The sequence below is a fragment of the Pelophylax lessonae genome, assembly GCF_965119305.1.
Source record: "Pelophylax lessonae genome assembly, chromosome: 5".
Lineage (NCBI taxonomy): Eukaryota > Metazoa > Chordata > Amphibia > Anura > Ranidae > Pelophylax > Pelophylax lessonae.
In genome coordinates this window covers 340128349-340144709 of record NC_138772.1, presented here as the reverse complement: position 1 = coordinate 340144709, position 16361 = coordinate 340128349, and the positions used below count along the sequence as shown (strand labels likewise).

The 16361-nt window shown below is 45.0% G+C and overlaps 1 protein-coding gene across 1 annotated transcript in view; it reads right to left on the bottom strand.

Moving 5' to 3' along the window:
- JARID2 (jumonji and AT-rich interaction domain containing 2) overlaps positions 1-16361 on the bottom strand; it is a 351911-nt gene that overhangs the window by 81659 nt on the left and 253891 nt on the right. The window contains exon 9 of the mRNA XM_082258420.1: positions 2052-2144. Within this exon, the coding sequence (XP_082114546.1) occupies positions 2052-2144 (93 nt within the window). The remainder of the gene's footprint in view (positions 1-2051; positions 2145-16361) is intronic.

The following is a 16361-nucleotide window of genomic DNA, read 5'->3' as shown; positions in this document are numbered from 1 at the left end:
AATGTCTTGTCCAGCGCTGCCATCTCAGGTGTGGGCAGCTGAAGCCGGAGCGTCCCTCTTCGTGTCCTCTTCGGTGATGTCAGAGTCCCAGAATGCCCTGCTCGTCACTTCCGGGTCAGGCGCGTCATCCCGCAGCTGGTTCTGCGCATGCCCAGAAGCTGTTCAGCAGGGAATGACGCGCATGCGCCGGAAGTGACGAGTGACATCAGTGCAGGCGCATTGACTCCTGGGATTGATGACGCTCATCTCCCAGGAATCAATGCAAAGGAGGAAGTGGCGTCGGGGGCCGCAGCCGCAGAGGGAGGAATTGGAAGGAAGGTACGTTTATTTCTAAAAACAAGGTAAGTGAAACAAGAAAAAAATTTTAATTATAGAATTCTTTTTCAGGTTTTTTTAAGCTAACGGACAGTGCAAAGTTTATTTTTAGGGTGGAACTCCGCTTTAAGTGTCAGATCTCGGCCTTGGCTGTGTACTTCCAACGCCCTTTGGCTACGCACTCTGATTCGTATGTTTCTTCAGGGGGTTCACCATTTGGCTCCCCCCAGGAGGTCTTCGTTACCTCCTTGGGACCTTAGTTTGGTTCTATCGGTTCTTTAGAAATCCCCTTTTGAGAACAGAAGACACATTTCCTTGCTCGCCTTGTCGCCTTTTTGGTGGCTATCACCTCTGCGTGCAGGGTTTCTGAACTAGCGGCAACATCTTGCTGCTCTCTTTATCTGGTAAAACACAGGGATAAGGTAATGTTCTGGCCTAATCCGTCATTTCTTCCTAAGGTGGTTTCAGACTTCCATCTGAACGAAGACATAGTGTTTGCGTCACTCTGTCCAAAACCTCCACATCCTAAGGAAATTGCCTTGCATTGCTTGGGTGTGGTTCGGGCGATACGGGTGTATCTGGAGACTACTGAGTCCTTTCGTAAGTCAGACTCTCTGTGAATACGAATGGACCCTGTAAGGGTCAGGCTGCGTCTGCGGCGACCATCTCTCGATGGTGATGAAGGCGTATTCTCTTAAGGGCAAGGTTCCTCCTTTCCCTGTCATGGCTCACTCTACACGGGTCATCAGGCGTCAGTGATGCAGGTTTGCAAGGCGGCCACTTGGTCGTCTGTACATATGTTCACCAATTTTTACAGAGTGGATGTGTTAGCATCCTCGGATGCGTCTTTTGGCTGCAAGGTTTTGCAGGCCCCCATTTAAGGAGTAGTCTACTTTTCCTTCTCCTTTATGGTTTTGTTACAAATGAGCCCCAGTTGTTGCTTGTTGGACTCCATATTATATAGTTGGCTATGTTAGCCGTGGGAATTGCATTCTTTTAAGTTTGTCCTTTCCCCACCCCTCAGTGGTTACTGCTTTTGAACGTCCCATCCGTCTAGGATTTAAAGCAGGAGATACGTCCGTCGGTGGAGGAAAGAGAAAATGGGATTTTTTACTTACCGTAAAATCCATTTCTCAGAGTCCACCGACGGACGTAGCTCCCACCCCTCTTTTCTCTGAAGAGTTGGGTTTTGGTTATTATTCATTGCTTGCAACTAAACTGAAGATGCAACAGTGAGGCCAGGGGTAATAACCCAGGGAGCCTTTGGCTCTACCTGGTCACTCCTAGTGGGAGGGGCTTATTACCCATCCGTCTATGATTTAAAGCAGCAGCTACGTCCGTCGGTGGACTCAGAGAAATGGATTTTACGGTAAGTAAAAAATCCCATTTTTACTGAGTGGATCTCTGAATTTTAATTCAACTACCTCTAGTTAGTTAGAATACGAGTTAGAAGGAGGGTGGGAGTCGTTTTAAGCTTAGTTATATTATGGACTTGCACTTTAAAAGTTAAAGTATAGTGTTAATTTAGTGTACAGTAACTAAAATTTATACAAATAAAATTTTATTTGCATAATTTTGGTTTTACGGACAATACTACTAATAAGATTCCCACATACCGTTTTTGGTGACCATCAGGCCTAGTGTTGGGAAAAATCAGAAAAGCTTGTTGTTCCATTCAGTTGTGGCAAAGACTTTTCTGTAACCTTTCAGATAATCTTGTTGCTGCATTAACTCACCTCAACTTCTGCTACAGTTGGCTCTTTATTGAAACACATATTCATGACGTTCCTTGCTGTCCGGAAGAAGGTGGTAAGAGACATGGACCTTCCCTGTAGACAAGACAGATTGTGAATAAGATCTACAGGCAATAAACTTGCTGCTACAGCTATTTCAGGGAATTCATTTTTATAAAATGTCAAATCACTGCAGGCCACAGAGCTTTCATTTTATATCTTTTTTTTTTTTTCTCCTTGAGGATAAACTCAGCCTTTTCTTCACTACTGCTCAAAAATAAACATGCTCCTCTCCTGTACTGAAATTACTTACTTTAACTTTACTGCACATTGTGAGCTTTCCACAGTGTACAATTATAAGGTGCAGCAAATTAGATACAGCCCACCTCAATTCCACCGCTTTCTTTGATTGAATCTTAGACATATAGATAAGGAAAAAATAAAAAAAACTGATCGTACTTTACTGGTACAGAAGAGGCCTCGCTTACAACTAAAAATTATTCAAACTTTATTAGATTAGTCATAAAATTCAACTCGACCAATTTGATTCTAAACTTAACAAAAGCGATGCTGTCTTGATTCCTCCTCATATACACTAAACAAACTACCAATTGTCCACCACCCTACTTGTCCATTATAGTATGCACATATCTTTAGTAACATGGACCAAGTGGGACGTATCCTCTAAGGTCAAAGCGTTTTTACAGCTTTCAGGACCAATTTAGGATTGCACGAGGAGGTAGCAACATCAACTAAATACAAGAAAAAGTCTTATTAAAATAAATACATAGATATAAATGTAGAAGTTGAGAAATCGGTTGGACACCACCAGCTGCTAGGAAGATGAATCCTTTATACGTCAAGAATACACAGGATACAGAGGTAGACGCATTTCACACTTTCAAAGTCCTTGTTCACTTGGTAATGAACAAGCACTTTGAATGTTCGAAATGCATCTATGTATCGTGTGTACCTTTGACATATGTTAATAAAGGATTCATCAGCCTAGCAGCTAGTGGTGTGCGGCCGATTTCTCCTTCATTTCTTCTGTTGCAGCGGTGGCGAGCCGGGGCCAGCATCCACAGCACCGGGATTGCTCACCTGAGCGGTGGTTGTATTCTCATTATATATATATATATATATATATATATATATATATATATATACACCCACACACACACATATATATATATTTATATATATATATATATACACAGTAAGTATATATATGTATATACACACACACACACAAATGAAACTGTGCATACAGGTAAATATCCATTTGTACCTCTATACGACAACTGAATGGCCACTTAACATGGATCTTTAAGTGGGGAACTTTCCTATCTTTGGACTAGATGGTGTTAACCTGTGTGGCAATTAAATTATTTTATATGGAGGAAATATATCCACATGAAGATTTGCAAACTCATTATAGCTAACTACTAATCGGTCCAAGCGTGTGGAGGTATTACATCGAATCCACACGTGATAACTATAGTGATGCTACTTACTCTGAGACTTAAATTTATGTGTTAACCTAATATTCTAATATAGTAAATAGTTGCTTAATTTTGCCTATAATTTAAATCTAGGCCAGCTCCTATTGGTTATCCCCTGCTGCTGACCGCCCTGCCTCACTTATTTTGTTTCAGTGAACACCCCCAGGCTGTTCCCCTCCAGCTTGGCTGCAGTTTTGGTATAGAGATATGAATAGACATTTAACTATATGTACGGTTTTATGTGTAAAAAAAAAAAAAAAATATATATATATATATATATACACACACACACATATACACATACACATATATACACTATATTGTCAAAAGTATAGGGACCCTGTCTTTACACGCACATGAACTTTAATGGCATCCCAGTCTTAGTCTGTAAGGTTCAGTATTGAGTTTGCCCACCCTTTGCAACTATAACAGCTTCAACTCTTCTAGGAAGGCTGTCTACAACGTTTAGGAGTGAGCCTATGGGAATGTTTGACCATTCTTCCAGAAGCACATTTGTGAGGGTAGACAATGATGTTGGACGAGAACACCTGGCTCGCAGTCTCCGTTCTAAATGATCCCAAAGGTGTTCTATTAGGTTGAAGTCAGGACTCTGTGCACGCCAGTCAAGTTCCTCCACCCCAAACTCGCTCATTCATGTCTTTATGGACCTTGCCTTGTGCCCTGGTGGGCAGTTATATTGGAACAGGAAGGGCCCATCCCCAAACTGTTCCCACAAAGTTGGGAGCATGAAATTATCCAAAATGTCTTGGTATGCTGATGCCTTAAGACTTCTCTTCACTGGAACTAAGGGGCCAAGTCCAACCCCAAAAAAAAAGAACCCCACACCAAAATCCCCCTCCACCAAATGATTTGGACCTGTGCACAAAGCGCTGGAGAGTACTGAACTGACCAGCAATGAGCCAAGATCTAAATCTTATAGAGCACCTGTGGAGAGATCACAGTTGGCGAAAGAAGATCGGTCCACAATTCCAGTAGCGAGGTATAAGAAACTAATTGACAGTTACAGGAAGCGACTCATCTCAGTTATTTTTTCTCAAGAGGTGTGCTCCCAAATATTAAATTGAGGGTGCCAATAATTTTGTCCAGTCCATTTTTAGAGTTTTGCGTGAACTGTGTCAGATTTGGCTATTTGTTTCTCCATTTTTTTTTTTTTTGTGTCATACCAATACAAATAAAATAAACAAACATGAGAATGCCTAAACCTAATTGAAACATTTTTCTGGGTGAAGTGGTTCATTATCTGACAGGAGTGCCAATATTTTTGGCCATGACTGGATGAGAAGGAATCAATACAACATACCTTTGCTAATTTTAGGATCAAATTGATCCAGTTTTATTTTTTTTGACTAATGTAATAATTTCAATACATTTTAGCTAAGCAAGGTCTCTTCTATAACTTTGATCCTTTTTTTTTCTTTTTTCATTATCTATATATGCATACATAGGATGTGGTACTGTAGTGGTCCCTTCCCTTTGAATCTACATGGATTTCAGATATGTCAGTCATGAAGGCCCAATGTCACATGTGAAAGTTTACCCAAGGCAGTCTGCATACAAATGGAACACCAATGCAGCAACCCACAAGCCCACTTATCAAGTTGCTATTTGCAGAACTCCTTACAAGAGCCAGCCCAATATTTGCAACAGGGATGTGGGCTCTTAAGAAGAGTACTAAGGTGACCACCCCCCGGCATATGCTTCCAAATGGGAAAAGGGACCTACACCTCTCCTTGGAAGACTCTGACTGGATCCAAATTTGGCAAGCCACTAAATCGGCTTCCCCAAATATTGTAGCCTTGGAAACAAATTACAAAAGTCCTTACCAGATGGTACTTGGTCCCAAGCCAGAGTCTCCAAATATGCGCCACAATACTCACCTCGTTGCTTTCGTGGTTGCGAGTCTCCAGGTACCCATGCACACATTTGGTGGGAATGCCCTACGGTCCGTACCTTTTGGTCCGAAGTGTATCGGGTTTTATCTACAATCTTCCACACACCCCTTACCCCTGATCCTGCTTCTGCACTCCTGAACTACAAGCCACCTGACCTCACACGTCGCCAGTTTAAACTTTTCCTGTATGTCACCACGGCTGCCAAACAGACCATAGCGAAGGCCTGGAAAACTTCCTCCCTTTGTTTCCTGACCATGAAAAATAGAGTCACTCAAGCTATGATCCATGCTAAAACTGAAGCTATCCTGCTGGATAAACTTATACCTTACGAAAAGCTCTGGAAACCATGGATTGACAACTGTCTTCCGATAGGCTTTGATGAATCCCTTGTACTAGCTTGACCTGTGGTCACCGATTCCCTACTGGTATTGTCGATCTGAACCACATCAGTGGCCCGGGACTCCCTCCGGGCACCCTTCCTCCCCCCGCATAACCCCCCCCACTGTTTTGCCCTTCCCCCCCCCCCCTATCCTTCTTGCCCCTCTTACTCTCTTCTTTTTCTCCCCCCCCCCCCTTATTGCCTTGAGTTGGCCGCTACCTAATTTGTTTCCCTGCTGTGGCTGGACCACCAACTTTTGCTGCACTACGGCCTCCCTTTTTACCCTACCCCCAGCCGCCCTTATGCACTGTGTTTATCCTTCGTACTTGTATACCGGGGCGCCCAGCTTGCCCCTTTCCTATTCCTAAACCTGATTGTTATGCTACTACTTGCTGTTAATAATGTCATTTTGACGTGTATTCATCTGTTATGCACCACTATTACCTATTGGTATTGTTTTGTACTACATTCCTTCTGCTTTAATAAAAACCATTTGAACAGAAAGAAGAGTACTAAGGCAGGGTGCTGTCTACGGACAGTCCCCTGCCATCAGCTCCCACCACCCATTTTCTACCTGGATTACAAAGAGAAGCATACATAAGTGATGTCATCATCTGTGCAAACCACACGTTTTTTTTTTTTTATGTTTTTGGCATGTTGACAGGGGGAGGAGTTGTGAGGAACCATAGAAGGTAAAATTTATGCAGAATACATTTCAGCTTTAAAATGTGATGAAAGGAAACTGCTACTAATTTTATGTCAGAGGTATATCACCCTTGCCACACTCTACCAATGTCATTTCATGAAAGACAATCAAAGTATAGAGTAAAATATACTGGACAGACTTCATTCTGAACATGCATGTTGGCTGGCTTACACTAGCTCCATGTCAGCATGCTTATCGGATTCAGTGACCTAGAAAGTACTGAAGGCAAATGATCAACCTGACAGGCAGTAGAGAGGTTTAACAGTAAATAGCAGCCTCTAGATTTCCTGAGTAAAGTTGTCCTTTAACCTTTCTGTGATCAGAGATTATTGAAGCAGGATACCCTAGACCATATTTAGCCTCTCTAGGTAAAGCGGTGGTAAACCCAAAATCAAAAGTGTATTTATTTATTACAGGTACTTGTATAGCGCCACAAATTTACACAGCGCTTTACATATTTTATTTATTATACATTCACATGAGTCCTTGCCCTCAAAGAGCTTACAATATGAAGTCCCTAGCTCATATTCATACATATACCTACTAGGGCCAATAGCCAATTAACCTACGAGCATGCCTTCAGAAAAATCATTTTTTGTCTGATCGTAAAATCCTTTTCTCTGAGGTTCACTGACGGACACAGCTCCATGTCTTCAGACCATTGGGCTTATGCTGCTCTCTCTTTAGGAGTAGGAGGAAACCTTTTTGGTTGGCCCCTGAGGCAGTCCCAGAGGGTATACCATTACTTTCTGCTATAGGACTTCAGTTTTTTAACAAGCAGTGTCAGAAGAACACATAACTCAACCCAACAGAGGAGCGGGTGCTGTGTCCGTCAGTGAACCTCCGAGAAAAGGATTTTACCGTAAGACAAAAATCCAGTTTTCTCTTTCGTTCACGGATGAACACAGCTCCATGTCTTCAGACCATTGGGATGTCCCAAAGCAGTATTAACATGAGGGGCGGGGAAAAGACAGCAATACGTAGATTTCCCAAAGCTAAACATGGCCAACCAGGTAAAAACAGGAGCTCAACCATGAACAACTGGAGCTAAACACCAGGAAAGAATTACACCCTCAAGAAGCGGAAGTCTCAGCAACCGCAGCCTACAAAACATTGCGGTCAAATGCCGCATCCGAAGATGCAAGTACATCCACCTTATAAAATTTTGTGAATGCGTGTACAGACTACCACGTCTGAACCACTGACGCCTGATGACGGAAGACCCAGAGGGCACTAAGCGCCCTGGTAGAATGCGCTTTAACAGGGAAAGGAGGAACCTGACCCTTGATAGAATAGGCCTGCACCACCGTCTGCCTGATCCCCTTGGAAATGGTCACAGCAGATGCGGCCTGCCCCTTACGAGGTCCATTAAAAAAACAAAGAATCACCCGAACCGCCCTGACCACATCCAAGGAATACAAAGCAATTTTCTTAGGATGTTTCTGTTTAGGACATAAAGAAGATAACACAATATCTTCATTCAAATGAAACCCTGAGACAACCTTAGGAAGGAATGTCTGACAGGGTCGCAACACCACTTTGTCCCTATGAATCACCAGGTAAGGCGACCGACAGGACAACGCAGCCAACTTCAACACCATATGTGCGGAAGTAAAAGCGACTAAGAAGGCCACCTTCTGCAACAACAGAAGCAGAGGAAGTTCTCAAATATTTTCAAAGGGAGGCTTTTGAAGCACCGACAGTACCAAATTGAGATCCCACCGAGGCACCAGGGATCGCACCAGAGGAGCCAGATGGCGAACTCCCTGCACAAAAGTCTGAACCCAGGACTTCGCCGCCAATGGCCTTTGGAAAAATATGGCCAAAGCGGAAATCTGACCCTTGATGGTGCCCAGAGCCAAACGTTGATCTACACTTAGTTGTAGAAACTCCAAAAGGCGGGACACAGAAAAGGAACAGGAAGAACCCCCTCCCCCCCCCCCCCCCGAGACTCACACCAAGTAATGTACATCTTCCAAACTCGATCAACCTTCCTGAAAGTAGATTTCCTAACTTTTAACAGCTTAGGAATCACAGACTCCGACAGCCCTCTGTCCTTCAGCACCTGGCTTTCAATAGCCAGGCCGTTAAAGCCAGCAACTGTAAAGCAGGTTGGAAGATTGGTCCCTGAGACAGAAGATCTTCCCTGAGAGGAAGTTTCCATGGAATGTCTGCTACCAGCCTTACCAGGCCTGCGTACCAAGACTGACAAGACCAGTCTCATGCCACCAGAATGACTGGAATCCCTTCAACCTAGACTCTGCGTAGCAGTCTCAACAGAAGTTGTATTGGAGGAAATGCGTAATTTATAGGATACTGACTCCAAGGGGCCACCGGGGCGTCAGCCAGAAGATCCTGAGACCTTGACATGAACCTCTGTAACTTCCTGTTGAGACGGGGAGGCCAGCAGGTCCACATCAGGGATCCCTCACCGAAGGCACAGTTGATGAAACACCTCCGGGTGAAGAGACCATTCTACCGGATCCAACGACTGCCGACTGATATAGTCCACTTGCCAGTTCTCTACCCCAGGAATGTGCACAGCAGAGAGGGCCAGAACATATAGTTCTGCCCACCTCAAGGTACCGGCCACTTCCCAGGCTGCCAGGGAACTCCTTGTGCCCCATGATGATAGACACATGCCACAGCCGTAGCATTGTCCGATTGCATCTTTACAGGGCGTCCCTGCAGACAATCTATCCATTGAGACAGAATTTCCAAGATGTTGATCGGCAGTCTGGGCTCCTTGTGAGCCAAGAAGAAAGTACCACGTTTTACAACGAGGTTCCTTGCCCCTAGCAACTTGCGGAAGTAAAGTGCTCTTACCTCTTGTACAGCCCTTAATGATCTCTTCCATAGAGGCCCTAAACGATCACCTACAAAGGATAGATCTGTCAGCACCTTTTTAGAAGCCTGGTCAGCCGACCAGTGCTTCAACCATATCATGCGGTGAAAAATCTTGGCCGTCACAGATACCTGCATGCCAAAGATGCATGTAAAAACAAAACCTCCTCCGCTCAAGTGCTGTCTGATGGAGTAGAAAGAGGTGCACTACAAACTCGGATGTAAAGAGAGCTGTTTGGTCTTGCTGCCCCCTTCAGGATCAAGGGTATCCAGATCCACTGGTAAAAAAGACAAAAAAGAAAAAGAGGGGCGCACCGACATAGTGCATTACCATAAAAACATTTATTAAAATATTAAAAAGTGTGCAAAGTACTCACAAGACTGGTGTGATACATCACACATCAAGAATAGTGCAGCACTTTTTCTGGCTCTGAGGAAGGGGGTTCGCCCCTGAAACGCGTCAGCCTAGCCACAGCAGCCCCATGCGACTATTTGCATGCTCATTCGTCACAATTGGGACCTGGCTACCTTGGAGACTGTATATGCCATTCTTGATGTGTGATGTATCACACCAGTCTTGTGAGTACTTTGCACACTTTTTAATATTTTAATAAATGTTTTTATGGTAATGTACTAGGTCGGTGCGCCCCTCTTTTTCTTTTTTGTCTTTTCTGCCAAAGATGCATCACAGATGTACTGTAATCCCTGGATCAACTGATCCTCCAGCTCAGGAGGGTGTTGAGATACCAAGGTGATAGCAAACACCAGTCTCAAAATTAAACCAGCCACGGTGAAAGGGTACCAGACCAGAGCCTCAGCTCTCCTATTCACGGGATCCTTAAAGGATGGAGAGTCCTCCACTGGCAAAAATGTGGCCTTATTTAGCCTGGAAGCCTGAGAATCCACCGACGGTGGAACTGTCAGTTTCTTCAGAAAAGATTCCTCAAAGGGATATCTCCTAGCAAAGCACTTCGGTATTCCAACCATGCGTTTCGGGGGAACCCCACTGATTAGTGACAATCTCGTAAAAATAGGCAGGAAAGAGGAACACCTTAGTCACCTTGGAATATTTGAGAGTGCCAAACTGCACCGGTGTCGCTGACTCAGCATCAGGCGAGTTTTCCTGCACTGACACAATCAAAGCCTCCACCAGCGATTTTTCATACGCGGCTGCGGAGGACGACTCATCCTCACTATTCGAGCAATCAGCGTGCGTGGACACAGACCCAGTGGGCTGACTCTCGTCCGCGGCGGCCAAATCCACATCAGACTGTGAAGGCAGGGGGCGCTTCATGCTAGGCCTCCTTTGCAGGGCCATATCTACCTTGGTTACTAATGACTGCAGGGCTGCCGTCATGGCCGCCAGGGCAGACCGACCCAGAGGGTCCTGCAGCTTCCAGGAGTGGGTCAGGTGGTGATATACGTTCCAGAGGCTTCATGGCCAACAAGGGGTTAAGCGGAGCTGCGCTGTGCACAAAAGAGCGAAAACGTTTTTTGGCTTTTTTTGCACCGCTGGAGCACCACAAGAATCAGCGCCACAAGAATAAGCGCACCCGCAATGCTGTATAACAGAGGAAGGATTGTATACCCCCAGAGACTCACCACCACAAAGTTGGAGTGCGCCAAACTGCCTGCCACACTGCGATGTAAGAGAAAGCGCCAACACTAACACTAGAGGCCCCCGCAGACTACAAGAAAATGGCCACTGTTATCTTCTATGGCAAACCAAAACATGGCCGCTGAACTACACAAACATGGCAGCCGAAGCCGGGAATGCAGAATCATCAGCAAAATGGCATCGCCACGTAGCGCTGCACGGGACCCGGGACAGAGACATCCACCAGAAGGGGACCCCCCTCGCAGCACCAAGGTACGGGCACCCCCAAAAAGGGGAGCCAACAGCGGCACCCACCCACCACTCTCCGGCCCAACAGCAGACAAGCCCCCCTACCCAAATGCACTTGTGCCCCTTAAAGGGGCTAAGGAGAAGGACAGGGGGCAGGTGAGAGCACCTACTCAGGGGGAACCCTGCTGTGGAGATGAGGGAAAGAGTAGGAGGGGGAGGGAGGACACAGGAGGAGGCCTACCATCCCCAGGGAGCCCGCGACCACCCCAGAAATTCCATAAGAAAGGAGTGGGGACACTACTCACCACACCACGGTACCAGGCAGGCGCTATGCCTAGCAGTCCACCGCACCATCTTGGAATGGGGGCGCGGCAGCCTGAGGTACGCTGCAAATCTGATCGTGACTGCTGTCGTGACCAGGGCTATGCGACCTCGTGTTTAACTCGCCGGCCAGCCCCCATCCAGTGGGACTATGTTGCGGCCAACCTAGCGCAGAGCTAATAGTTGGGTCGTGCTTGCAGGCCAGACTGGGAAGACCATAAGGGTCTATGATATCCAGTAGGTTGATTGTAGTTTACACAGGAACAAAAATAGTAAAGAAATTAGATAAAAATTCAATTTAAAAAGGAAAAAAATGCCAGGACCGCAGATCCCAGCAGAGAGCCAGGTCCTTACTCGGCAGAAAAAACTGAAGTCTTATAGCAGAAAGTGATGGTATACCCTCTGGAACTGCGTCAGGGGCGTAACCAAAAAGGTTTCTGCCTAGTCCTACTCCTGAAGAGAGAGCAGCATAAGACCAATGGTCTGAAGACATGGAGCTGTGTCCATCAGTGAAAGAAAGAGAAAATGTGATATATTTGTAGCTTACCGATCAGAGCTTGAGAAAATTGCTTTGAATCTAGGAGCCAAATAAAAAAGTTAGGGGCCAGTTTTTTTTTTTTTAAACAAAGAATATTTAATTTACTTGGGGGTTGGGCGGTTGTCTCATTTAGTTGCGGTGCTGCTGAGTGGGACAGGTTTTCACTGGATGGTTACACTTGAGGTTGTTGGGGCTCGAGATTTTGGTGTGTGTTGTGTAGGCTGGACTCTGCTCGCCTCCCTGCTTGTCTTTAGCGCCAATCGTAGGGACTGGCGGGAAAGGCAGGGTGAGCCTTTCTGCACGGGGGCAGCAGGTCTGCTGGGGGACGGAATGGCGAGTGCACAGGGGTACCGGTGTGTGGGGAGGAAAGTGAAAAAAACTTTGGCTCTGCTGCAGGTAAGCAGCAGAGCTGGATATTTTTTGTTTTTGGATATTGGAACTGGGTCAGATGTCCGGCACCTGGATCTGCATGTTCAGGGCGTCGGGTGATGGGGGGTTGCTTGTGCTGGTGGGCTGCGCCGAAACGACCTAGGATTTGTCAAGCCCTGTAAAATGTGTATCGTATCTACATAGGCTCCTGATGCATGAGTTTACGATTGTACGTGTGTTTATGTGGGGGTGGGGGGCTCAAAATTTTTAACTAAAAAATGTTTGTTTTCTTTTTACCTAATTTTTTTAACCACATAGGGGACAAGTTCTTTTTAGTGAGACATCCGGGGTCTAAAAGACCCCGGATGCCTCCCATGTGCTCCACTGAATGTAGGGTAGTACAGATTGCAGTCCATAACATTCTTTCCCGGTCTCGATGGCCGGGAACACTGACAAAGGGGCCCGGAAGTGAGGTCATACACGTCGCATCCGGGTTAGGAAAAAGATGGGGAGGAGAGTGGCCGCATCAGTTTACTTTTCTTTGGCTTTTTTTTCCCTCTGTTTTCACCTGGTAATCTGGCCAGTTATATACCCCCTGTATTTGTTAAACATAACTCTGGAAGAATGAGAACAGGAGGCACAGCAGACGCTACATAGTAGAGGGTAGTGTTAACAGCCCATTCACACTGTCGCGACAGGATTTTGTGGGGTGACCTGTGAAGTCGCGGTGCACAGCGTGCCCTGCGACCTCGGCGCGACTTGCACGCACTTCATATAATTGAAGTCAATGCAAGACGCCTCCAGGTCGCCCCAAAGTAGTACAGGACCCTTTTTCTAAGTCGGAGCGACATGTGTCGCTCCTATTAGAACGGGTCCTGTACTATTTCAATGGCGACCGACCGTGACTTGTCAGGCGACCAAGTCGCGCTAGTGTGAATGGACCCTAAATGTATTAGCAGATTTAGATACAATAACAAACTGTAGCCAAACTCCAGCTCACACTTTATAATCAGTTACAGAACAGTGTTTTTTCCTTTTGGGATAAAGGTTTTACATGAATAAATACAAACTGATCATTTTAAATACCCCTGCCAGTGTGGTTTTTCTCATCGATGTAAACTGCTACATTCTGCTGGAGAGCTTGTGCTTTTGAAAAACAACAGACTTGCTGCCTGGATTACCAGATGAAAAAAAGAAAAAAAGAAGAAAGCCTATAATGGAAACTAATACAGCCACCACATTTAAAGAGGAAGTAAACCCTCCTCTGCAACTTGTACCTATACGAAAGCCTATGATAAGGCTTACCTATAGGTACTGTAAATATCTCCCAAACATGTACAGTTTAGGAGATATTTACTTTGCATGCAGCCAGTGACATCACTGGCGCATGCGCTCTGAAGGAACGGCCGCTCGTGCCATTCCTTCAGAGCCCCGTGCCGTGACTGTCGGCTCCCACGCGCATGCACGGGAGTGAGGTCATCGTGGCTCCAGCCAATCAGATGGCCGGATGCTGCAAACCCGAAAGAAGGGCGACAGAACATGTTACCCATGAGAGAGGTGAGCGGTCGGGGCTTCGTTCTAAGTATTTCGTAATGAGCTAGTATGCGATACATACTAGCTCATTATGTGTTTGTCTTTCAGGTGTTCGTTTTTTTTTTTTAAATAAATTCTGAGGTTTACAACCTCTTTAAGAATTGGTAAGCTGCAATATAATGAATGCTTGCTTTTGGGTTTACTACTGCTTTAACTTAGCCACTTCTGGACCGGAAGGTTTTACCCCCTTAATAAACCAGGGCATTTTTTGCGATTCGGCACTGTGTTACTTTAACGGACAATTGTGCAGTTGTGCGATTCTATACCCAAATAAAATTGATGTCCTTTTTTTCCCCACAAATGGAGCTTTCTTTTGGTGGCATTCAATCACCTGTGTGATTTTTATTTTTTGTGCTATAAACAAAAAAAAAGGCGACAATTCAGAAAAAAAAAATATTTTTCACACTCTGCTAGGCCAATTTGTATTCTGCTACATATTTTTGGTAAAAAAAAATCCCAATAAGCGTATTTTGATTGGTTTATCGCGTAAACAAACTAGGGGAAAGATTGTCATTTTTGTTTGTTTATTTATTTTTTACTAGTATTGGCGGCGATCAGCGATTTTTAGTGGGACTGCAACATTGCGGTGGACAGATCAGGCCCCTAACTGACATTTTTGGGGGGACCAATAACATTACTACAGTAATCAGTGCTAAAAATATGCAGTGTTACTGTAATAATGACACTGGCAGGGAAGGGGTTAACTCAGAGCCGATCAAAGGGTTAAGTGTATGCCTAGGGGGTGTTTTCTAACTGTGGAGGGAATTGGCTTGTGGAATCAACACAGAGATCTGTGATCCTAAATAGGAGGATCACAGGCACTCTGTGCTGATTCCTGAGAGAACAACAGTCTGCTGCAACAGCAGACCACCTTTCTCTCTCCATGGGAAGTGATCACAGGTGCCCAGCGGCAAATCGCGGCCACCGGCCGTGTGAATCAGCTTCCCCGGTGGCTAATGGGGGCGCGTGAGCAGGTACGGCGATTCACGCAGCCGAGCCAGCCTGCCGCAGTATATCTGCGCTGCAATGTACAGTCGGCAAGTGGTTAACCTCTCTGCAGCACCATTATTCAATGCATGTGTAATATCTGTGTATAATATCAGTCATAATTGATGGCAAAGTCCGTTCATAAAAGTGATTCTAAAGGATAAAAGTTTTTTACCTTCATGCCTTCTATTCTGTATGCAGCAGCCCCCCTTTTTACTTACTTGCGCCCCATAGCAATCTAATGATGTGCATGAGAACCTTGTCTCTCCGGGGACTCTCCCCCCTCATTAGCTGAGACAGCACTGTTGTCAATGACAGTTAGTGAGCCAATCAGGAAAGAAACAAGGCCGAGCCGCGGGTCTTTGTGTGAAGGGACATGCAGAGCAGTGGCTCGGGAGTGAGCCTGCTTGGGTGCCTCCACAGCAAGCTGTCTGCAGTGGGGATACTTGGCAGGAGGGACGAGCCAGGAGCGTCAGCAGGGGACTACAAAAAAGGAAGATCAGTGCTGCTCTGTGCAAAACCACTGCACAGAGCAGGTAAGTATGACAATTTTTTTTTTTTTTTATTAAACTTGCCTTTAATATCACTTGAACTAAGACTTACTGATGGTATAAACTGGACAAGTTGAAGCACAAAGCAGCTTCTTTTCTTATGCTTGGTTTCTAAATCTCAGATCTTTGAAGCTGGATTACCCATCGCCACAGCCTCCTGCTAATATTGAATCTGATATGTGAATAACTACAAGTCAGACTTTATAGTTATCTATGGAATACAAGTGCAGTGATCACCGTACTCATGGTAGATTGGTACTCCAACTTGAAGTCTGAACCTCAGTGTGGACAAGGAGCTGGAGGAAGGGTATGCATGAATGCAGGAAAGTGTGTGTTGTATCTGTGGATCCACTGATCATAGCTGCAGGGCTTTACAGGTTCAGTTTCAAAAAAAAAAAAGGGACATGTGGGTGGAATTTTAAAAATAATTGTGTATTTTCAAAAAGTGGACTTCTCTTTTTATGCACCATTTGCTGTGCTTGGTGAAGGCAATAGTACTGTCCATTAATAAACTAATGTACTGTCCATTAATAAACTAAGGCTACGTTCACATGTCGACTTTTATTCTAGTTTGTTTCCATTGCTTCAATTCAATCAAGTGAAAGCTTAGACATGGTGCTACAATGGATATGCTTCTAAATATATGCTTTTTGACTGCATATTGTATTATTTATTGATGTCATTTAATGAAAAATTGCATATTTGAAATCAATTCAAACATCTGTACACTGAAGTCATTGACTTTAAGCTAGGGAACAATGTAC